Here is a 25,727-nt window from a genome sequence, read left to right as displayed (position 1 = left end):
ACGACTGGGCTACATCCCACCACCAACAGTGAGATCAGTTCTGTAATTCACTTCACATTACTGAAGGGCATATTATGGTTTCTTCAATGTGCTGACTGGCCATTTTGAAACAACAGTTACTTACAGAATGTTGAGCTGCATCTGTCGCCGGATCAGAGCGTTCTTCTTGTTAACAAGGTGAAACCATTCCTGCATCAGCTTCTCCTCCTGGCTCTTGTTCTTCCCTATAAGTCAAACATCACATGTCTACTGTTACTGAGACCTAACAACAGACTTCTACTGTTACTATGACCTAACAACAGACTTCTACTGTTACTGAGACCCAACAACAGACTTCTACTGTTACTATGACCTAACAACAGACTTCTACTGTTACTATGACCTAACAACATACTTCTACTATTACTGAGATCTAACAACAGACTTCTACTGTTACTGAGACCTAACAACAGACTTCTACTGTTACTATGACCTAACAACAGACTTCTACTGTTACTATGACCTAACAACAGACTTCTACTATTACTGAGACCTAACAACAGACTTGTACTGTTACTGAGATCTAACAACAGACTTCTACTGTTACTGAGATCTAACAACAGACTTGTACTGTTACTGAGATCTAACAACAGACTTGTACTGTTACTGAGATCTAACAACAGACTTGTACTGTTACTGAGATCTAACAACAGACATCTACTGTTACTGAGACCTAACAACAGACTTGTACTGTTACTGAGATCTAACAACAGACTTCTACTATTACTGAGACCTAACAACAGACTTGTACTGTTACTGAGATCTAACAACAGACTTGTACTGTTACTGAGATCTAACAACAGACTTGTACTGTTACTGAGATCTAACAACAGACATCTACTGTTACTGAGACCTAACAACAGACTTCTACTGTTACTGAGATCTAACAACAGACTTCTACTATTACTGAGATCTAACAACAGACTTGTACTGTTACTGAGATCTAACAACAGACTTCTACTATTACTGAGATCTAACAACAGACTTCTACTGTTACTGAGATCTAACAACAGACTTGTACTGTTACTGAGATCTAACAACACACTTCTACTGTTACTGAGATCTAACAACAGACTTCTACTGTTACTGAGATCTAACAACAGACGTCTACTGTTACTGACACCACACAATGTCTACTATTACTGAGATCTAACAACAGACTTCTACTATTACTGAGACCACATGTCTACTACCACTGAGATTTAACAACAGACTTCTACTATTACTGACATCTAATAACTTCTATTATTACTGAGATCTAACAACAGACGTCTACTGTTACTGACACCACACAATGTCTACTATAATTGAGATCTAACAGACTTCTACTGTTACTGAGATCTAACAACAGACTTCTACTATTACTGAGACCTAACAACAGACTTCTACTATTACTGAGACCTAACAACACACTTCTACTATTACTGAGACCTAACAACAGACTTCTACTGTTACTGAGATCTAACAACAGACTTCTACTGTTACTGAGATCTAACAACAGACTTCTACTATTACTGACATCTAATAACTTCTATTATTACTGAGATCTAACAACAGACTTCTACTATTACTGACATCTAATAACTTCTATTATTGCTGAGATCTAACAACAGACTTCTATTATTACTGAGATCTAACAACAGACTTCTACTATTACTGACATCTAATAACTTCTATTATTACTGAGATCTAACAACAAACTTCTACTATTACTGAAATCTAATAACTTATATTATTACTGAGATCTTACAACAGATTTCTATTATTACTGAGATCTAACAACAGATTTCTACTATTACTGAGATCAAACAACAGACGTCTATTATTACTGAGATCTAACAACAGACTTCTACTATTACTGAGATCTAACAACTTCTATTACTACTTAAATCTAACAAAAGACTTCTACTATTACTGAAATCTAACAACAGACACTACTATCACTGAGATCTAACAACTTCTACTATTACTGAGATCTAAAAACTTATATTACTACTGAAATCTAACAACAAACTTCTACTATCACCGAGATCTAACAACTTCTACTATTACTGAGATCTAAAAACTTCTATTATCACTGAATCTAACAACAAACCCCTATTATTACTGAGATCTAAAAACTTCGATTATTACTGAATCTAACAACAGATTTTTACTATTACTGCGATCTAACAACAGACTTCTACTATTACCGAGATGTAAAAACTAGTTATTACGGAAATATAACAACAAACTTCTATTACTGAGATCTCACAACTTTTATTATTACTGGGACCTTACAACATATTTCTATCACAATATTAAGACCAAACATTTCTATCATTAAAATAACAAAACATTTATAAAATAATACAATGATTATGACTTTTTGAAAATTATATCTATAAATTAAGACATGTTTAACCTGATATCAATGTTTTCTAATGTAAATTATCTCGAACTTGTAAAATATGTCACCAATAGGTACAAAATATTTTCCATTATTACAAAAATATTTTTAAAAGTAATAAAACCTTTTAAATTCTCCAAAGACATGGAATAAGGGAGACAACTCCATTTATAGCAAAATCCAATCTTCCATAACACCAGTTGTGCACCATTGGCTGGAATTCTACGACCCACTGCATATCAAGCGAGTACTCAATCACAATATGGTCCACAAGAGGGATGTGTGAAAATACACAACTCTTGAATGTGTCTATCAGGGTTAAAAATTACATTGGACAAAAAATCTGGAAAACTTTGCAGAATCTTGAAAAATAGGGGTTTACCAAGAGAATTTTACCCTAAACAACAAACAGTATGGTTTCCAGCTTTTCATTTGCGATCCAGAAAACACATAACAACAACACCCACCTTTGTCCATGACCCTTCTAAGTTGCTTCTCCACCTGGGCTGCCCTGTCATCCACCTGAGTCTGTTCGTACTCTAGAGCGTCCATCTCGGCCTGGACGTACTGGTTAGTGTCACGCATGTGCTGTTAGAAATAAACACCAAGTGTCAATTAATACATTGTGCGAAATAAACACCAAGTGTCACTTAATACATTGTGCGAAATAAACACCAAGTGTCATGTGACGGTACATGCTCTTAATTTCTTTTCGCCTGTGGTGATATTAATTGTTTTAGAGGGCCGTGTGCTGTTTCAATATGCACTTAAGCCCAGGTTGCCAACTTGTTACGTAATACCTCCGCGAGTGCGGTTTTTACAACCGTGATTTTGGCGACTTGGCGTCATTGAGTCTGACGATCTAAGAGAAAGATATGCCATCTTGGTCGCTGTGGAAATTCACTTGATATGTGAGGTACCGCCTTGTACCCACAGGCGATATTCAGCTTTTTTAATAAATAGCTAGGGTTTTAGAGATATCGGGGAGAAACATAGGAAGGCTTCCAGGAATCGCTGTCCGTCCGGACTGGTAAATAATTTTATTTCTGCTCTGTGTATAACCTTGATGTGATTGATGTGACTTTAAATATTTTAATACTGTATTATACCAATATTATTTAGACAGTGCTGCCAGTCATCTGACACAGTAATACTGTAGGCTCACCGTTCTGATATATATATATAAAGCTTATCCAGTCATCCTAGAGGACCTAGGTAAACTGTAGGTTATTGTCTTTATTGTGATAGGTACCAGTATTAAGTCTGTATTACAAGGTTATTGAATGAGTAATTAGGGTTAATTAAAAATTAACCAGTTAGGAATAGAGTTGTAATTCCTTTACTAATTAAGTCTCCTGGAAGCGTTTCTCCATTATCACACGTGTGTGTGTTAGCGTTTCTCAATTATCACACGTGTGGGTGTTGTGTCACGGTGAAGTGATTAGCATATTGTGTAAACTAGACACCTAGAGATTAACTAATTAAGTGATCAGTTCTGGGTTGTTATTATTTGTTGTTGTTAATTAACTACTGCGGCAGTACATTTGTCAGCGTAGGTTAATACAGATTCCAAAGTGTATTGTGTTTTTGTTGTGTTTTCTAGTGAACTAAACGTGCTATAATAATATATACTTTATATAAGATCGTATCTCTGATCATACCTAGAGACGAGCCAGCGGGTATAACTGCCTGTTACAGAGAGATCTAATAGATATACAGTTAGGAGAGATATTTGGACAATCGTGTTTCATTCAGTTACGGGTATTATAGGATCCCCGTGACATGTCACTTAATACATTGTGCGAAATAAACACAAAGTGTCACTTAATACATTGTGCGAAATAAACAACATGGAACTAAAATACTCATCCCCCCACCCATGATGTGTTAGTAATATTTCATTCAAAGAGGCATTATTAATTTAAAATATTTTAATATTCAAGAATCAGCTATTAACAATAACATGAAATGTTTGTTTGCTTTGTTTAAGGACACCACTAGAACATTGATTTATTAATCATCGGCTATTGGAAGTCAAATTTTTTTTAATTTTGACATATAGTCTTAGAGAGGAAACCTGCTACATTTTTCCATTAGTAGCATGGGATCTTTTATATGTACCATCGCACAGACAGGATAGCACATACTACGGCCTTTGATATGCCAGTCGTGGTGCATTGGCTGGAATGAGTCATAGCCCAATGGGCCCACCGATGGGGATCGATCACTTGAAATGTGTTTTTATAACCTTCAGAATACTCCAGGCAACACTAGAATTATTCTCCATTTTTAAATTATTCTTTGGTAACTGGACTTACCTCCCTTGTTCTTGATACATGACACTTTTTCTTTTTGTTCAATCAGTATTTATAAAATTTAATATATTTATGGTAAATCTAGATCTGCATTTTAGCATCAATCACCTGCAAATATTGCTAGAGGTTATCTCCCTTTTTTTTGGGGGGGGGGGAGGGAATGATTTTGGGCTAGCCCCACATACAACTAATGAGCCATTGTCCCAATGCCCAATTTTTTGGCATCGTAAATGTGTTTTTTTCTAAAAATGTACTCCTTAATATCTCCTCATATCAAAGATTTAGAGAACGAGTGAAGAAATCTACTGCGTAAATATATGCTAACTTTCATTAGCCTATTTTCCAATAAATAAAATGCATACTTCATTGTCCATTTCCCATCCCATAAAGTGCCCCACAGCTGGAACATCTTTGGTCTTGGTATGTACTGTCCTGTCTAAGGAAAACTGCATATAAAATATGCCTTGCTGCTTTATTAGTAAGAGTAGCCTACAGAGCAGCAACTGGATTCCTCTCTTTCTCTCTACTGATTAAATGTCAATGTAACCATGTGTTTACACACCAAATAGTCGTAGTTTAAAATGTGCTGTGTGCAGTTACACAACTATTCCTCACCTCATCGTCTAGGTTAAGTATGAGATCTAGCTCCGAGCCGTCCGAATGTTCGAGTTCTCCATCACTGCCAAGATTGTCTTCATACCCAGCACCTGAAATGTAACAGCATATTAGCACAATATTCAGAGCATCAGTTTAGAACATGGTATAATAGAAGGAAGGAAGGAAATGTTTTATTTAACGACGCACTCAACACATTTTATTTACGGTTATATGATGTCGGACATATGGTTAAGGACCACATATACTGACAGGGAAAACCCCGCTGTCGCCACTACATGGACTACTCTTTTCGATTAGTGGCAAGGGATCTTTTATATGCACCATCCCACAGACAGGATAGTCTGTTGTTACACCAGTAGTGGAGCACTGGCTGGAATGAGAAATAGCCCAATGGGTCCACTGACGGGAATTGATCTAGGATAGATCGCGCATCAGGCAAGCGCTGTACCACTGAGCTACGTCCCACCCCCTAAATTATGATATTGGCGAATAAACATCAACAAGTAGTTAAAGCTTTCTTTGTTAAAAATATATCCATTCAACAGATGTTTACAAAATAATACAGGTTTGTGATATAATTTCCATGGCGATTGTCTTAGAACATTTTAAATCAAGGTATATCAGAATATATTTTAAAAAGAAAAAGGCAAAAAATATATTACACTAATATACCATTAAACTTCTAAAAATAATTTCCTAAAATTCAATATCTTGGATTCTTGTCGAAATATCACACTTATCAGAATATTCGTCCCTATTTCACACTGACAAGAATATGTTAAATTTTCATTTACTAGAAACCAAACTTAAAATATAATCAAACTACAGTTGAATAGCATTGGCTCAAACCCCATCGGTGCTCGAGAAAGTCCTCGACCTATTGGGTAGTTCAACCCAACCATTCTGTCAACAATGTGCAAGTGTAACTAGGGACTTGATTTTGGTTCGAGCGTTGCGATGCATTCGACCCTTTGCAGTTTGACCCAACAAAATTCTACTGTATTTGGTGTACTGAAATCAAACCTTGTTCTGCGCTCCCAGTGCGCTCCAGCCTTGCCTCTTGTCTGCCCGTGTCGGTACTTGCAGTGCTGTCCTCGGGACTGGGGGTCTGTTTGTGGTCGTCGCTGGACAGCCCTATAGACAGGTTTGGTTTCGCTAGTACCAGCTTCTTCATCCTCAGCTCGGGTGGCCGGTTTGAGACGTCTTTCGGTACGCTCGGTGGAGAACCTACACACAACGTACAAACATGAACGTGAACGTGATCGTGAACTGTTTTAACATGCCCGCATAACCAATGGGGTTTCAGGCATGTCCATCATGGGTCCGGTCTCTGGACAGCCAGGGATCCGACCCGAGACAGACAACATACAAACAACAACTTGCACTACCCACATATTTTAGATCATTACACACCATGATTTTTTATGGGAATCCTCAAACAATACACTCACTTAAATTTTCAAGTTCTGTGAAAGGAAATAATGTGTCAAAATGCATAGTCTTTTATAAAAAGGTTTACTTGTATATATCACATTATAATTTATATATCATTGAAATCTGTGGAATAATTTAATCATGATTTATACAAAGACAATACATACACAAAACAATGAGACACATTATAATTTATGTATCATTGAAATCTGTGGAATAATTTAATCATGATTTATACAAAGACAATACATGCACAAAACAATGAGACTTGGTTAACTTGAATATCCAAACATTCTTAAAATCTGCATCAGGTGGAATTCTCTGATTCTAGTAAAATGTTATTTGCTGTTTCAAATGATGCTACATACCACTGATACTTTTACTGGCAATAAAAACCAGAATGGAAGATTACATCAAGAAGGCATGATAATATTTAGACAAAAAAACACATTTTGATTAGTCAGGAGTTAAAAACAGAGTTAATCTGGTTACAAGGTTTTTTCTAGACCCTAAAACACACAAACATTTGAAAAATGACACAATGCTATAACCACAAACAACCATATCCATCGTATTAGAATGAAATGTATTTTTTTTTATCCACATAGTACAACCAGTCAGAAAAAAGCCAGACATGATAAACAACAAATTGTTAAAACAAATTATAACTACATGACACTGAATATATACAATTTGTTTTTAGTTTCTATCCACATTGACAGTTTGGTTATGCTGGACAAGTGGCCTAGCAACATGTTTAGCATAAAACTAGAATCATTATCACTGTTAATTTCAATAAAATTATAATTTAATTTTGTCCTTATATCAAGCACCAGTTCAAGCATGCTGTCCTGGGAAATAAACAAGGGCAATACATAAGAAGTGAAAAAATGTGAAAAGAATATATACTCCATCCGTAAAGTTCATCCTGGCAGTTAACCAAGGGAGGGTGGGATTGTCTAAGTAAAACAAATGTCCTACAAGTAACAACATCTCTGTCGTAACTGCTTAACCTAGCAAAATGCCATTACAGCAACACCATTACAAAAAGATATACAGGTAGTACCCTTAAGAACATATGTGTAGTTCTGATCATTCATTTAACATGTATTAAATATTTTTTTTATTGAAAAAGTAAAAATGGTCTTTATTACTATAAAATTAAATGATTATGTACAAACATGCATGTTAAAATGGATAACTGAATAATAACATGCTCCTAATATTTTACTGTTTACTGTTTTACACAAAAATACATTTACTACTGGTAGATATAATGGATGTTTAGTCGGGAAAGAAAATAGGAAATTAATATCAAAGAATACAGTTTTTCTGAATGAATAATTATGTTTCATCAACCTAAATTTTGGCCAGATTGTTAACCCAGCTGAACGCTATTACAGCAACAGCATTACAAATAGATATACCATTAAGGACATAGTGACACAAAGAAGGCATTTTAATAATGTCCAATACATACACAGGGGAAGCACAGTGTAAAAAATAGTGGTACGGCTTGAGGTTGCCAGACTTTACTTTCAAATACCTCATAGAAAAGTGGTACAGCCATGGCCATACTGGCCGTACCGTCTGCGTCGCCCCTGATACAAGTGTTTATTTAAAATAAGTCAAGCTATACATTGTACCACTATATTGAAGCCTATAGATACATGTAATTAATTTTTTCAAAATGTGCTTGAATAGAGGAATATTCAGATTCCTAAATTTACATGTAAACTTTCTATTCTACAGCTAAAAGAACTATTAAATATTTTGTATAAATTAAAAAAATATATATATATCCTTTGTGTTGGATTATTAAGTATTAAATTATTGTTTCAAACAAACTGTATTTTTTGGGTAAAAGGGTATCAGTGCTAAATAAAACCCAAAACAGAACAGGATAGCAAAGCTGAAATATTAAAAAGGAAGGATGCAGAACACATGCATTACATACCAACATATCGAAATCTGGGGCCAACTCGGTATGCTTTCAGGGGCACTGTCATGCATACACAAAGAAATAAAGTGAACAAAAAATGTGCAAAATATGAAGAAGACAGAAAGTCAAGATCATTCAGTATTTGTTTATCAGTTTAATCACCTACAATAAACTGACTCAGTAAATTAATAAATACTTTTGCATGTAACATTCAAAATTAATATAGTTTGGGTTTTTTGGGGGTTTTTTTAAATTCAATAACTATTTTGATTTCAGATGACCATTAATAGATGCCACTGTAAACCAAGCTTCATTGATCTATAACTTACAGTTTGTGAGAAATGCCGCTTGAACATGAAAACTTAATGGACCAAAATATAAAAATTGCTGCTCTCACTGGAAAAGTAATACCTATATTTTGCAGACTTCACCAAGGTGAGACAAACATCAAACAACCTTTATCCTAATTAAGACACAACTTTACAATCTAAGTTTTTTTTAAAACTCCACAAACTTTAGTTCCTAGCAATATTCATATCACTGTATAATATTTAACATTCAATCTCTAGTCAAACAAGAAGGCTGTGTCAGGAAAAGACAACTCTTTTAGAATGAATACAGATCTCAATATCAAACTCAGGAATGTCCAAACATACACCGTCTCACACAGTTCCAATACAGTTTAAACAGGTTTTCAATATAAAAAAAACAAGTAACAGTTAACTGGTCTATTACTCCTATAAATGACAGGTATTTGGTATTCACAACTCTTACATGTTCATTGTGTTGTTAGCTGCATGCTAAAGTGCATTTAAATCTATCTACATTGTAACAGAAGTAGAAGTTGAGGTGTGCCGATTATGACCATATCTACATAAGCTGGACCATACCTACAGGTAGTTTGAGGGTAGAAAATAATAAAAAGAGCCCTTTAATCTTTCACAGCAGTCCTTCACATTTGAGGTGAACAATCGAGCTTGCACATCTAAACATACCTTTAATTTCATCTCAGAAGTGTTTTTTTATTGACCACCTAAAAGTATTGTAACTGTGCGCCTCCAGCTTATTGTTTGAAAAGACTATGCTTTAACCCCAGCCAGCCCTCCAGTGTTTAGATATCATTGATACTGATTCAGTGATTGTTTTTAATGTGAGGTATTTAAAACTTTTTTCCAAATATCAATATGTGCAAGCTTTACTCAAGATTATTCCAATGGAACGCAAATCACTTTCCTGGAGTTTATGAGGAGAGTGACTTGTCACTCGCCTGATATTTTCAGAAGTGAAGGACTGTTATAGTATAGTACAGTTGAGGTGGGACATAGCCCAGTAGTAGAGCACTCTCCTGATGTGTTGTAGTCTTGGGATCCATCTCCACCAGTTGACTAATGGCTAATGGCCTATTTTTCGTTCCAGCCAGTGCACCATGACTGGTATATCAAAGGCTGTGGTATGTGCTATCCTGTCTGTGGGATGGTGCATATAAAAGATCCCTTGCTACTAATGGAAAAATGTAGCAGGTTTCCTCTCTTTGATATATGTCAAAATTACCAAATGTTTGACATCCAATAGCCGATGATTACTAAATCAATGTTCTCTAGTGTTGTCATTAAACAAAACACACTTCTTTTTTTATATTACAGTGCTCTGGTTCTTTTTAAAAATGTTATCTATTCCCTGATGAGATAAACAAATGATACCCTGCTTAACACACTATGTTGACATGCATTCTCAGTAACATTCTCACATGATGACAAACATCTGTCCATTTTAGTTAACTGTATTTACATATTTAAAAAACAGTCGTGCCCGTGGGACAGACTATAGATTGCTACAAAAGGTAATGTTGGAGACTTTTTAAGTACATCAGAATGCAACTGACCAAATCTAATACAAACATTAAGAACAACAGTCATGACAAGACAAACAACACAATACTCAAACAAGTAAAAAGATGTTCCGACAGTTATTTTATTACGATAATAACCGTGGTAATTCCTAATATTCAATAATAGAATAGTAAGGATTATGCTTAACTATTGAAAGAAGAGAAGTTGAATAACTATGAATTGATTCATGGGGTGACTGTACCATGCTAGTTCTATCTCCAAATACTTGATTATTAAAAAAAAAAATTATAATAATAAAAAATAATAATAAAAAAATAAAATAAATAAAGCTCTTTGTAATGCAGGGAACATGCATGATGAAGTTACACTGATTCCAGCCAACACGAGTGGGCAAAATACAATATAAGCTGATAGAAGTTGGAACATAAACAAGGATCAACATCAGCTTTTTGTACTTTACCCCAGCAAACATTAAGAGGTCAACTCCTCTTTGTTTCCCTAACAAAAGCATTTATTATTTTTTATTGGTGATATCTACAATTTCATTTTCAATTGCATACACACAAAATATATGTGATCATTCCTCAAGTTATGAATAAGATTCAAATGTTATTTATTAAAAGTTCTAATGGTGAAATAAAAAAATTAACATTAAACTTTTTATTTAATACGGAGAAACAGAAATTTAACCTAATTTCACATGTAGGCAGTAAAAACAAGTGAAATGATGCAGCTGGTTAAATTATATTCTTCTTGTTATGTCTTTCTCTCGATGATGTTAGTTTTAAACATATATTTAATACAATTTTTTTTTTAAGTTTTATAAAGATCAAAAGAGGATGCTTTTGTTGTTGCATTGAAGTATGATGTATTTGACAAGTCATGCTTGCTGACTTCACAAGAAGTATGGATCTGATGTAAAAAGATGTATGTTAAGTTATCACTTGTCATGCCAAATATTTTATCAATCCAATATTTACAAATATAGACAGATGGCAAAAGGGGACAGTAGGGGGAAAAATTCCTTGTTTTGAACTTGTTTGTGTCAAAGCTTACAAGTATTCACAATATGTTGGTGATCTGAGCTCAGTACAGTAAGTTAAATGATCTATAGTTGAAGATTTCCTACCTGGTGGGGCAGCCTCCTGTTCAGTGGTGGCAGGCAGAACACTTTCTTCTTTATCCAGCGAGGCCTGTGGACTGTCCATACTCATTCTCACTTCAGCTATCAGTTTCCGGGCACGCTCACGAAGATGCCGCTTTCGTTCATCATCCTAGCAACAAACACATACAAATGTCATAACAGTCAAAAGATGCTGCTTGTCCAAATGAATGTTAAACCTGCAATTGGTTGTGACTTTTTCCCAATCAGCAAACTTAACAGTGTATGTGAATTACATGTTTATTCCATGACATATTACACATGTACATTGTTTCTGCCAGAAAGAATTTTTTGGAATGGCGCTATGGAACTGAGTTTTTAGAATGCAGGTGCCAAAGAAGATGGAATTTAGGATCCTCAGACACGTTTTCCTATCTCTGTTCACCTTGCTGTACATATGAAAAGAATAGTTTTATAATCATTTAATTTTTAAAGCCAATATTAATCATACAGTAATTAATTATATCAAAAGGTCAAGTAAAAAAAATAAAATCTGTGAACAATTTTGGGTATGGCGCCATACCCAAACTTTTTTTTGGGGGGGATGGCATTTTACCCATTTTACCCTCTGGCTGAAGCCCAGACATATTATGTAGCACTAAGTAATATTTTCTTTTGTTGTTGAAATAACAAAAAGTACATACTTTCACACCTCATTACAATGACTGTCATTACGACGACATTTACACCATCTGACCACAATTTATCAGGAATAAACATACATCAATGTTATTCTGTTTTTCACACCAGAATTGATGCCTTCCAATACCAACATAGTAAATAAGGAACAAATGTGCATCCCATGCCTGGAAACATTTCTTTACGACAACAATATAAATTCAAAGATGCCACCTATAACATCTCACCACCATAGGCAGCAGTATACACCACACACATGCAGCTACTTGACACCATTGATCTCGTCACTTGCCGACATTATATCACATGATTTCCGAATTGTCCATGTCTGCTAAACTGGATGTCATGTATTGTCTTTGGTAATATGGAGTCATTCTATTAAAGGATTAATGTCGAATGTGTTTATTTTATTTAATACTGTACATTTGTATTAAGTATAATGGTGCTACATGTATATGGCCATTTTCAAGCAGACCTAATTTGCATAAAAGATAATTTCTTTATATAAAACCACCCACCCTAAGAACATGCAGGACAACATTGCTAGTCATTTTAGTGCTAAATGGAGCAAACAAAAATATTGACAGATCCACGGTCAGTGATATTTTGAAAAACAGGGCTAAATGGTTATCAGCAGAAATGAAAAGTTAAGAGGAGGCTCTCTTTATGTGGTTTTCAGATGTCCGAGCCCAAAATGCCTGTTACAGACCAGCTGTTAATTGAAAAAGAGAAAATGTTTGGTTAAGAGGTTGGGGTTGACACCGATATTATTAGCTGACAACGCAGCAAGTCATTCATCTGAAGGAAGTGTGAAGGTGAAACAGCGCACTTAAATGCCCATGGATCTTGGCATTATACGCAACTTCAAGGCTAATTACAAGCAACATTTAGTGAAGTACTTTCTTCACTGTATTGAAGAAAAACGTGACCATACCGTGACAGAGTCTTGGACTAAAGTTAAGCCGGCAACAATAGTAAATTGCTGGTGACACACACAGACCTGTCAACCCTCCCGGATTCCGCGGGAGTCTCCCGGTATTTGATCAAATCTCCTTTCACCTGTGCGGGAGACAGTTTCTCCTGTTAAATGACATTTTTGCAAGCATAAAAAAAAAATCGATTCTTTTGTCAAAATAACAGAAGGGAAGTAACTCTGCCTTTTTTTTCTCATTCGGAAAATGTCGACTACTTTCGGTTTCCGAGAATGTAACAGGCCGAATTGTCCCGACTGTTTAACCTTTGCCGAAGTGAGAATTGTGGGATAGCCTATTTATATTGTTAAAAAAGCACATGGAGTTTATAAAATGACGTGTTATTATAATGTTTGTTGTCATCGTAATGGCTACAAAGCGTGTTGCCGCTAATTCAACAGGCTGTGTATTGACATTCAGTGTTGCCATATAAAAAAAAAAAACTATCCAATTTAGTTCTAATAATACCTCTGAATTGTAAAATGTCTTCCCACTGGATTTACATAATGCAACTATGACGAATCTGAACTGAAAGACTCCCGAGTTGACAGCGATACACATGCATGTTAAAATCACATGTCACAGCAAGACAACGAAAAGACCAATTAGCTATATAAACATACTTGTGTCAGTTAATTTTGTATGTTTGTGCGGTAAAATGTTGGTTATAAGGGTACACTTCAAGAAATTATTTTTGTACAATAAAAAAAATGTTGTGTTTGACATTGACATAAAGTTACTCACGGAAATGGGTATAATTCTGGTATATTTCACACGATGTCCGTAATGAGGTTTTACTTATGATTAATGAAAATACAATGTTTATTGCATCATTATAATGATTTTAAATAAGTACCACGCCACCGTTCCTCATTATAGTAAAAACTGAATATTAATTTATAAGATTTATATAAATTTGTCTTTGGTACTTAGGTAAACTAACCACAAATGATAATGTAACGCAACCTGTAAGGCTGTACGTGTAATACCGTAAATGTACTAATTAAATTTTTTATTTCTTGTTCATGTTCTTAACATTTTTGGATAAAATATATATTGTTTTTTTAAATATGTATTAAATCATAATAATATTTAAACTTTAAAAAAAAAAAATGCCAAGATCTAAGGTTAAGAAGTATATATGACATTATAAAGTATTCATATAACTTATTGTAATAATGGGTTTTTTATATCTTGCGATTTTGGGTTAAATTGTGTGAATTAAAAAAATCTCCTGCTTTTTGACAAAATCTCCTGCTTTTTCAACACACACCTCCTGCTTTCTCTTGACTAAAGGTTGACAGGTCTGCACACACACATCCTTCTACCCCCTACTCCAAGATGATGCTAACTCTGTAGATGACAAGATGGACAATATTCTACTGGTTGAATTGCGACGGCTGTTGGTTCAACTGCCCATTGAGGACCGATCAGTACGTCGCCACTGACAACAAAGTGACAACAGGTGAGACACTGACTGATCAATCAATCATATTTGATTCACGCAGTTCCAAATGTCTGGAGGAAAATGACGATGATGATTTTAATGACGAGCCCTTGTATGTAAGATACTGTATTGCCAAAGAGGGACTAAGAAAAACAATTACCTACTTTGAACAATTTCCTGAATTAGGCGGTGCACACATCAACAATTTGTGGAAAGTGATGTGTGATTTAAAAACCTGTGCTTAACAGAAGCAAATACCAATCGCAGGGTTTTTAAACAAGTAAATGGCTATTGGCAGTGAATGGTCCTTGTTTTAATAGACTTTGATAGTGTTCTTTTGAAACTTCATTAATTACATTTGTTTGTTTTTTTATAATTGCAATACATTCTTCTATTTAAACGTCATCCAGTCTTCTATTATACATATATTGTTCTAATCATTAGGCAGTATGTGTACCGGTACTTTTTTTAAAAATGTTATTACAACAAGGGAGATAACTTGACTAATTCGATACAAGGGCAAATTCAATATAACGACAAAGTGACCCAGGGACAAACATGGTCATTGTAACAAGGTGTGACTGTATACTAGTTTCAAGTTAATCAACTGGTAGAAAGGTGCCAGAAAGCCATGCTAGGAAAACCATCTAGCACACATCCCTAGACAGTAATGTGCCCTTTTTATTGGTTAACTGGTCTTGTTGTTTAGGAGGTAGATGGTAGTTGCTATCTATTGATTATGTCATTCAGTAAGTAAAGGTACTATGTGACGTCACGTAATATGTAACACTGCATGCATTACTTCTAGTGACGTCATGGTACAAAAATAAAATGCAACTAATTTTATAACAATTATACTAAAATCATAATTGATTGAACAAGAAAACATTTCTAGCATTCATCCTTTTGTAGATGTTTTTTCTGACACTTGTTTAAAAAACAAAATCTATTTTCTTGAGACTCATGTCAGAAAAACTTAATACAAAAGAACAAGAGCCAGAATCTATTAGGTAAACTATTGTCAAACAGTAATACATGTATAATTATTTTAATTTAACACACAAAATTATAGCAGTGTTGTTCATTCAATTTGTGAATAGACTATATGAGCTATAATAGTGTTCCTTTGAAAACATGGACTTACTAAATTTACTATCATTAAAATGTTTAGGTGCTGTTTTCATGATGGACAAACAAAAACTGAAATGCATAAAACATTTGGTCTGGCAACATAAAGTGCTGTTCGTGAAGTTTTAAGCATGAATGAACATAGAAATAAAAGTATAACTATAAATATTACAAGCAGTATAATTATAAATATTAAAAGTATAATTATTGTTGGCATTGACAACTAAAGGTTCTAGTTGATTTTAGAAAACCAGCATGGCACAAACTAAATTTCTTGAAGCAGACTATTTTAAATGAAAGAATAGTTTAAAAATGTCATAAAAAATATAGAAGCCAAGCAAGTCAAAATAAAATTAAAATACTTTTTAAATATATTTTAAAAATATATTAAGTATTTCAACTTTAAAATAATACAACAATATTTTAGTTTAAACTCAGAAACAAAAACAAACTGCATTAAAAGAACAGAAATAAAGCTAAAAATGTTTAAAGATGGTCATATATCAAAACATTCAGCTTCAATTGAACACTTTGTCTCCACCAAATTATGAATCCTACATGTTTCTCACTCGTACATTATTCAAAAATGAAATTATATATTAAATTTTGTGCTAGTCTTAAAAGCATTCAAAATTATATATTTGTGCTAATCGTAAAAGTATTCAAACTGGAAATGCAATTTTTTTAATTCTTCGACAGGTTTAACATCATTAAAAAAAAGAGAAGTTTTATTAACATGATACAAACATGAAGACGCCACAGTATGGTTTTCAATGTTTTCAATGATGCCTTTCATTGATGCTTTGTTGAGCATGTTTGTACTCTACAGACTCTTGTCCGAAACATGCCCAACAAAGCATCTTTTACCTTAGTTTACTTAATTTTTAACTTCAATATTACCAACTACAAGTAAGAGCATTTTGTACTGAATAATGTATCATTCTGTCGACAACGGCTGGTAAAACCACCTTGGTGTCTCCCGGTTCGTCGAGTGAATACGATGAAGTGTTCTTCTTTGTTAGAGCCTCCTTGCGAGCCTTTTCCAGCAATAACTTTGCACGTTGTTTGAGTTCATCGTGTTTTGACTTGCCCTGAGACTACAGACAACAACGCAAGACAAAAGAACAAAAGCCACTTGTTAATCTCAAACAAAACCCAAAAATTCTATAACTCAATGCAAAACTGAATGCTTACAGGCATTTTCCTTCCAAAATTAACTTTTGTTTAGTCTAAATGTCTAGGTTTTTTCTCATCTAGAAGAATATCTGAAAACAACCCCCCATAAAAAATTGTAACTCTAAAACGACAAAAAAACATTTTTACTCTTACCAAAAAATTATAGAATATTTTGCTTAAATAATAAAACATAAACACATAAACACAAAATTTAGATCCGAAAAACATAATGTTTTAAAAACTCACAAACACCACAAGTAACATGTTTGCTTTCTTCAATGGTTTAAACATAATGATATTATCCTATCTATGTTTAAAATATAGCATTAGCTTTGGGCAAACCAGCATTCATAAAAGTCCGGACTAGCAAATAAGCAAACGCAAATCAAAATACAATTTTCCAACAAATTACACTAGTATATAGTTTTATCAATATTAATATATGGTTATGTCACCTCTAGTAAACAACCTTAAAGGACATTTTATTATTAAGCCAGTTAAAGCATCAGCATAAGAACTGTTTTAATGTTCACTATGGAAGCTGAAGGAAAATGCCTGCTGCAGGAAAGAGAAAAAAACAGAGGGTTATATTTCAACGACACAAATAACATTTAGAATTACAAATAGGAATAAAACGAAAAAGAGTTCACAAAAATTGTTTGAGATTTCTAAAAGTACATAAAATAAACAATTACACAACTGACACTCAGCTTGTTTATTAATTGCCATCAGTTAAAAAAATTATAAAAAAAAATGGCATTAAAAACCCAAAGTTTAACAAATTATTATTATAACTATAATCCTGTGACACAACTTATTAAAAGGTCCACTGTATTTAAAGTCTATAGGAAACTAATTGTATGTGTCCTATCAAGAATTATAAACAAATTACTGCTTTGTGCAAAAGAAAACAATTGTACTTAAAAAAAATATTTTAAAATGTTTTATTAAAAAAATACTTTTAAAATTAAAAAGTAGCTCTCAGAAGTGGTTCTATTATAAAAAAAATGTTACAGTCGCCCTCTTAAAATTGCAAGTGTCATAATTTACTATTTGTGACAAATTAAAATTAACTGATCTAAAACAATTAATTTGAGAATATTGGCACTGTGCCAGTTGAAGCCTTTCCAAAGAATGTTTGTGATGTCACACATTTAGCCTATCAATCACCTTAAAAAAGCTTGTTAATAAATTAAATTATTTGGTAGTAAAAACATTTTTATGGGCTTGTAGCTCATGGTATAATCTTAACATTTCACAACAAAAATTACTTAATACTTTTGACAGGAAGTAGTCATGATGCAATTTCAAGAGAGCCCCTTTAATATGAAAGTTAGGACAGAAGACTTCAATAATGATTTAGTAGAACCCCACACTAAAAGCTAGTCACACAAAACGTGAACTACTAATAATAAACTGGATGCTAGGTTCCACAATGCTCACTTCATCCGACTGCTGTCGCACTACTCCATGTATCTCCGATGACTGTTGTCTTTCTAGCTGTAAATGCAATGAAGTAAAGATCAAAGAATGCGATTAGGCGTAACTGTTACCCCAGAAAGGTCTGTATGATGGAATTTGAATGAAATGTATTACATTTAAATGGAAGGGGTTAAACAAACATGCAAAAATAGAAATTTACAACATCTAGGGTGCAATTCTAAAGACATATAGTAGAAGTTCCCAGCCTTGTTTTCAGAGCATTTCCCATTTTTGAAAGAAGAGCCTAAAGTCCGAACCACAATGTTAACAACTATGATAATTTACTCTCTTACCTTTAATGGTAGGAGAGTAATTTATCATAGTCGATAACAATGAGGTCCAGACTTTAGTGTCATTATTCTAGAAGTTATATTCTGCAAGAAATGGTGCTAAACTCACAACTTTAACTGATATAATTGCAAAAGTTGACAACGCAAAAGTAATAACAGAATCTCATCTTTTTACTTTGTAAATGCAAGACAAAAACTGTATATACATGTATATGTATAAAGGCAATCAGTGGTCTGTTCAGTTGTGCAAAGCGTACCCATTCAAATTATTATGTGGAGATGGGATGGTGGGGTTCAAATTCTCATTAGTAGCTACTTATGGATCAGCAACAAGTTCTGTTATGCTTTTTGAACTTTCTTATAATATAATCATACAATTTATAACAGATACAAAACCACACGTAGGGTTTGTTATTTTCTAATCTTTGTGTCTAACCTGCTGAAAACATACTTGTTATGCACCAGGAAATACAAAAAAAACCCACAAAAAAACCCAAATACCAGATGTGGTTTTATACATTTATCAGAATGAATAATATTAATAACTTTGCAGAATGAACAAAGTATCATGAACTATTACAAAATACCATAGTTTTACTTTTTTCAAAACTAAATGCATATCTTGTATTTTTCTCAACGTGTCCATGTTGACCAGTTAATGTTTCAATTGTATAATGTAGGGAAAGGTCTTTATAATATAAACAGAAATAAATATTATTTAAACCAACTATTATTTGATGGTTCTTTGTTGATACATGTATACCCTGAAGATGTTTTTCTGTATTACTTTATTTTAAATTAGAATGTAAAATACTTTCATTTTTCATTTCTTTTTTCAGTACACAGTAAATGCATTTATTACCTCATTATCTTCTAGTGTAGATTCTGCAAACTCCTGGGAACTAAATACATTAATGTCAGTGTGGATGACTTTCCTGAAAACAAGAAAAACTCAAAAGATTAAATTCAATTACCACAGATGTTAATGTCATTATAATGTAATTTCAATCTATACTCCTCTTCTCTGCTTTTTTTGTTCAAATGAATTGAAAAGGTCAACGTTGTTTAAAGTTAGATTTTATCCCCTCAAGCTATACTTAAGTACGATATAATAATGTAAATCTTTGACAAGGCTATTTCAATTTTTCTTGATACTCACCTTTCATCTTGTGGTTTAGCACTGGCTGTTGAGCTGACATTGTCCTCAGCCTGTTGCCCTACACTATCAACATCATCATCATCATCTCCAGCAAAAGGATTTGTTGAGTCATCATCATCATCATCAGAATCAAAAGGATTGTAAAACTGATTTCTCGTCATCAACTGTGGTTTATCAGTTTTGCCCTCGCAGGAAGGTGACTGCAGAGGAGGACTAGGAGCTTTCCGTTTTTTCTTGGGGGGAGCAGGGGCTCTGCGCTTCTTCTTCTCATAATGGGTCTTAATGAAATCAGGGGTCTGTTGCTTTGAGACTGGCTCACCATCAACAGTTCTCACTTCTTTCTCTGGACTAGATTTCGAAGATGACAAGGCTGAGCTCCTCTGCTCACCACCTGAAGAGGGAGACCTCCTTCGCTCACCACTTGAAGAGGGAGACCTCCTTTGCTCACCACTTGAAGAGGGGGACCTCCTTTGCTCACCACCTGATGAGGGGGATCTCCTCTGCTCACCACTTGAAGAGGGGGACCTCCTTTGCTCACCACTAGATGAGGACCTCCTTTGCTCACCACTAGAGTGTCTGTTACTCACTTTGCTGTCAGGTGAGGCTGACTTCCTCGACCCTGACGAAGACTTCCTCTCACATTTGCTAGACGGACGAGAGTCATTTTCTGGGGATGAGGTTTTCCTTCGCACCCTTTCAGAGTCTATGGACGTCCGACTTTTGTCCGATTCAACACTACCACTCTTTCTTCTCATCCTTTCCTTTCTACTTGGGGTTCTCTCTCGCTGGCGATGTCCGTACATCTCTTCTGAAATCCTCTGGTCGTCCTCAGCGTCGTGCTCCCCAATGGTGTAGGTGCTCTGGCTGGTGTTCATGCCAATCTGCTGCACCTCCAGCTGCTGGTTGGTGAAGTAGGACCGCAGCTGGTGGAGGTACGTCATCACACACAGTTTGTCTGGAACCTGCAGCAACACCATGTCAGACGGCTCTATCACTTTCGGAATGCCAAGCTTCGCCGCAGCATCAAATGCCTGCAAACACAGAATAACAAACTGCAGTCACATCACTGCAACAACTACAGATGTCCATAATATTAACATAGTTCAGTGTTAAATACTGATGACACAAAATGTTTAGGAAATATAATGTAAACAAGATGTATGTAAAGACTTCCTTTAGATGAAAGGAAACGAAAAATCGGTTTTACGACACATCAGTATATTTTTAATATTTTGGCCGTTTGGCATTATACATTGGTAATTTCAACACATGGTGAAGTAGAGGAAAAACACAGCCCACTGCCATCATAGGCTGCCACTACTAAAAGTAACAAAATATATTTTATATTAATATCCTAGACAGGACAGCATATACCACCACCTTTGTAGTTCAATTAGGCCAACTATGTAAGTACTCAACCACTGAACTACATTCTCAGAGCTGGTTTAATAGCCCAAAATATACCCCCCGCCAAACTATACCAGGGGTTAAAGTGGACTAGCCTGTTTTATACCCCGGGGTATAAATTGGACTAGCCCAGAATATACCCTGGGGTGTGTTTTTCATAAATAAGTCTGTATTTCAATGTCCAGAGGGGTTTTTTTCCATTATAATTTATAGATTTTGGGCTAGAGAATATCGAAATATCTTCTAAAATGACTAATCTGTGATAGTTTTTATTTTTATAAAAGCAATAGTTACTTTTCTTTTAAAGCATTTATTATTATTATTTATTTATTTATTTTTTATACAGGTTAGTAATAAAAAATTAGTGTTAGGGTTAGGGGTATAACCCCGGGTATAGTTTGGCGGGGGGTATATTTTGGACTGTTACACCGGTTTATCCTAGTAGGACGTGCTACGGTCCCCATGCTTCAGGGGACCCCACAGTGCTATGTACATTTATTTTTCCCAGGAAATTTTTTCCCTCTCCCCAAGGGGGTTGCAAAATATATATCCTAGGAAGGGGACCCCGCTGTTATTTGTGCTTCAGGCCCTGCAGATCCTTAAACTAGCTCTGTACATTCCTCCACTGTGACAAATATAGGTGTCCTTTGCATTAACATATTTTAGTGTAAAACACTGATAACAAAATGTTTAGGAAATTTAATGTAAATAAGATACATATAAAGTCTTGATCCAGATGAAAGTGAAGTAAAAATATTTTGTTTCTTCATAAATGTAGGACAAAATATGTCGTATGGAAAATTCTGTGAAACAGAAATATCCGTTATAGTTATTCTTGACAAATGATCTTTCTAATTAGGAGTCAAGCATGCGTTGCACAAGATTATCAATCCGAGTGCTGAACTAACAAAGTAGGAGTATGCACACTTACAATCTTATTATTTCCTTTGATGTTATGAGGAGATAAAGAAGGAAAATCACTGAAAAGAAAAAGAAACAATATAAAGTAAAATACTAATAATACCAATCCCATGGGAATAAAAAAACAAACAAAATTAAAGCAATATATTAGTTTTAAATTTTTTTGAAGATTAATTTTCGTTACTGTAGGTCGGCTTTGAAAAAAAATCTCACCTCCATGCTCGCTCACGAAATAAATCTCCATTGTTTTATTCATACTGATCAATAATCACAAATATTTAAACACCCCTGTTTGTTTGACTGAGTAATACAGGTTTGGCAGGGGACAACATTTCAAAATCTTAAGTAACCAGTAGTTGGTTCATGTGATTTTTACCTAGATGACCGATTGTCCGGTTACGTGGATTATATTTGCATAACCGATGGGATACCTAATCCTAACACACGTGTACTATAATGCTGTACTACAATGATATTCAATAGGTGTTTTTGCCACAAGATAATATTTTCATATTTGAATTTTTTATTTTAACAGTTCACCACATAACCAATTAGCCGTTCATATAAAGTGAAGTTGCATAACCGACATGCAAACAGAACGACGGTTCACGTCAAAAATATTGTGCCCTGTTTGGGCGTCTTCATCATGACGTTACTTTCAAAGCTCTGGCTAGAATCACTTACATAAGGTCCGGTCTGAAATGGTGAATAATGGCACAGAACGCAAGACCATTCCTCCAAGATGTGGTCACATTCGTAATTTTCACTCCCTTATAACCCAGAGTGACCTCTCGACACCATGACAACAGTTCAAGCAGAGAACTGCTCTGACTGGCGGCCGGTGATTCTCTCTGAAATAATAATGTGTTTTCGTTATTTTCTGAAACTACATAGTAAATTAAGACAAACTATAGTCTGTTCCAAAGGGGACGCGTTTTTTCATGGAATTTATTATAAGTTGTTTATTTCTGAGCCAATTGTTTTCTAAATTGGACACAAGAATAAATTAAAAAAAAAAAAATATTTCCAAAACACATTTACTTTTCTTCTTACGTCAAACAAAACTGAAATTATTTACGAAAAACATTTCTGTAGGAGGATGGGACAGATTACAGGTATATTTCTAAGTGAAACATTCATTCTCTGTATCATGGTTACAATCTTCTCAGAATCATACATAGAGTAAGCTTTTTCACCAAATATGAAGAAATTTTTTATTTTCACTTGAGTCAAATAGAAAATGTATACCGTATATTGCTGTGTATTAGCCGACTCCTTAGTTTAAACTTAAACATCTAGTACAAAATCATCGGCCTTGTGTATAAGCCGAAGTCATCTTTTGTCCAGCTGTATGTTGTATCGATTTCAATAATACTGTCAACAAATAGACATGTGCTTTTCTTGTTCATTATATTTGATTTCCCTTTAATTATTACAAACACGGTAATCGCGATTGCAATCATTGCGGCAATGTTAACATCTACCATGCCGTGAAAAATAATTTAGAACTGATAAAGCATAACAGAAAAATAAATAATTCAAGCTGTAACAACATATCACTGCACACAAGTAACTAATTTATTCACTGGACAGCAAAAAGTAAAATCATTGAGGCATGTTTAATCCCCCACCACAAACAGAAACAAAAGACCATGCAGTCCGTGACTGCAGTTCACTGTATATGGTATGGTCATGTGACAATAGTGGGAGTAATTATCGTCCTGAAATTCATGTTATGTTTTTTTAGTCGGTAATGTTAATAATGAGCTTAATTTATTTATGGCATTACTTTACAGTTTAATGCGCCCTCCCAACAAAACAATAATATTAGAAATATAATACTTGTTTGAAGAAAAAAACACCGTTTTGTATCTTAAATTTGCTATATGAAAGACTGGTCCCAGCACAGGTCAAACAAAGATGGCGAACAGTTGGAAAGAATATGTTTTTACCATTGAAGTGACAATAAAACAAGTAATTTTTTATTATTCATCATCAACTTATAATGCATTCAAGAACAAAAAAATGCATATTGCATGATGGGGTGTTTTATTTATACTATGCACAAATTATTGTTACATAATCTGTGAAAGGCTAAGGGTCTGATCAAAATTTATAAGTGACGGTCGGGAGTATTTTCGATCGGAATTTTATGCTCCAATTTGTTGCCTCCGTGTATAAGCCGACTCTATTCTTTTGGAAAGTGTTTCTAGACTTAAAAAGTCAGCTAATACACGGTAATATACAGTATATATTACACCATGCTATTTTGGTTCTTTCAGTGATAGTTCATAGGCAAATTTGTGAAGCTTTGTAATAAATTACAATTAAACAATTTTGCCTTTTACGGAAAAACCTAAAACAGATCATCTCATAACCAAGACATTTTTAAATAATCATAACCCATATGTGAAGGAGGGTGCTCATGCAGGATCTTAAACAACGCTTAAATGGTGGCACCACTAATATATCACCACGAACGTAATTATTAAAGTTGGTTTGCTTTATTCTACCTGACTATCATCTAAGACTCCATTACTCTGTACATCATGTTTTACTACACTTGAATCCGCTAATAGAGATCTGAAAAACAAAAAAGATAAACAGTCAAAAGAAGCTTAAAAAATTTGACATTTTGAGAAACTTATGGGAGATAACTCTTGCAAGAATATTTTACAACTACAATGTGTTATATTTCTAGCAGGATTTTTTTCTGTCCTAGAAACATAAAACAAGTGGATGCTTAATGACACCTTAGTGTGAACAACAAATTGGTCATTAAGTATTCATTATCAATAATATAAACAGTGAATAAAATTTTTGCCTACTGGAAATAGATTAGCAGAGAACCACACGTCCAATTGTACAAGATCAAAAGCCATCTTTCTTAGTAGATCTGTTAAATGGAGTACATTTTTTGTCCTTTTAACCAGAACTCAACAGCTATACTTAATCCTAGCATGTCAGATACAAAGTGCATTAAAACAAATAATAATAACAAATTAGTGGCCAATTTAAAAACAATTAGAAAGTACCGAGTGTTTTTGCACTTGCCAATCACCATTGTGCTCTATTATTTGATATGATGCTTCTTATAGCATGTGTGGCACTGCTTTCATTTGAAACTTCTAGCCTGCAACTCTCATCAGGAAAGCAATAGACTGCTCTTCTGCTTCTCCAAATTATGGAGAGGCCTGGCTTGGTACTTATAAAACAACATTTAGAGTCTAGACTCAGGACTAATAGCAGTGTCCGAAATAAGCACTTGTCCGTTTGTCCTGACAAATGAAAATCTATTCGGACAAACAAAATGGACCTCAATGGTTGTCCAGTAGACAAGTAAAAATGTATGATGTTT

General features: G+C 34.3%; 1 protein-coding gene across 4 annotated transcripts in view; it reads right to left on the bottom strand.

Moving 5' to 3' along the window:
• LOC121370606 (EH domain-binding protein 1-like) overlaps positions 1-25,727 on the bottom strand; it is an 88,848-nt gene that overhangs the window by 36,387 nt on the left and 26,734 nt on the right. For 2 of the 4 annotated variants that reach the window (XM_041495951.1, XM_041495953.1), the window contains exons 8-20: positions 24,883-24,952; positions 23,054-23,220; positions 22,380-22,428; positions 20,042-21,072; positions 19,745-19,817; positions 18,554-18,610; positions 16,903-17,031; positions 11,717-11,861; positions 8,753-8,797; positions 6,385-6,588; positions 5,359-5,450; positions 2,896-3,016; positions 125-224 (exon numbers count right to left, since the gene is read on the bottom strand). In XM_041495951.1, coding sequence (XP_041351885.1) covers positions 125-224; positions 2,896-3,016; positions 5,359-5,450; positions 6,385-6,588; positions 8,753-8,797; positions 11,717-11,861; positions 16,903-17,031; positions 18,554-18,610; positions 19,745-19,817; positions 20,042-21,072; positions 22,380-22,428; positions 23,054-23,220; positions 24,883-24,952 — 2,283 coding nt within the window. The remainder of the gene's footprint in view (positions 1-124; positions 225-2,895; positions 3,017-5,358; positions 5,451-6,384; positions 6,589-8,752; positions 8,798-11,716; positions 11,862-16,902; positions 17,032-18,553; positions 18,611-19,744; positions 19,818-20,041; positions 21,073-22,379; positions 22,429-23,053; positions 23,221-24,882; positions 24,953-25,727) is intronic. The other 2 variants (XM_041495952.1, XM_041495954.1) reach the window with 2 other exon arrangements.

Source organism: Gigantopelta aegis, chromosome 4 (genome assembly GCF_016097555.1).
Source record: "Gigantopelta aegis isolate Gae_Host chromosome 4, Gae_host_genome, whole genome shotgun sequence".
Lineage (NCBI taxonomy): Eukaryota > Metazoa > Mollusca > Gastropoda > Neomphalida > Peltospiridae > Gigantopelta > Gigantopelta aegis.
This window is presented reverse-complemented; position numbering and strand designations above follow the sequence as displayed.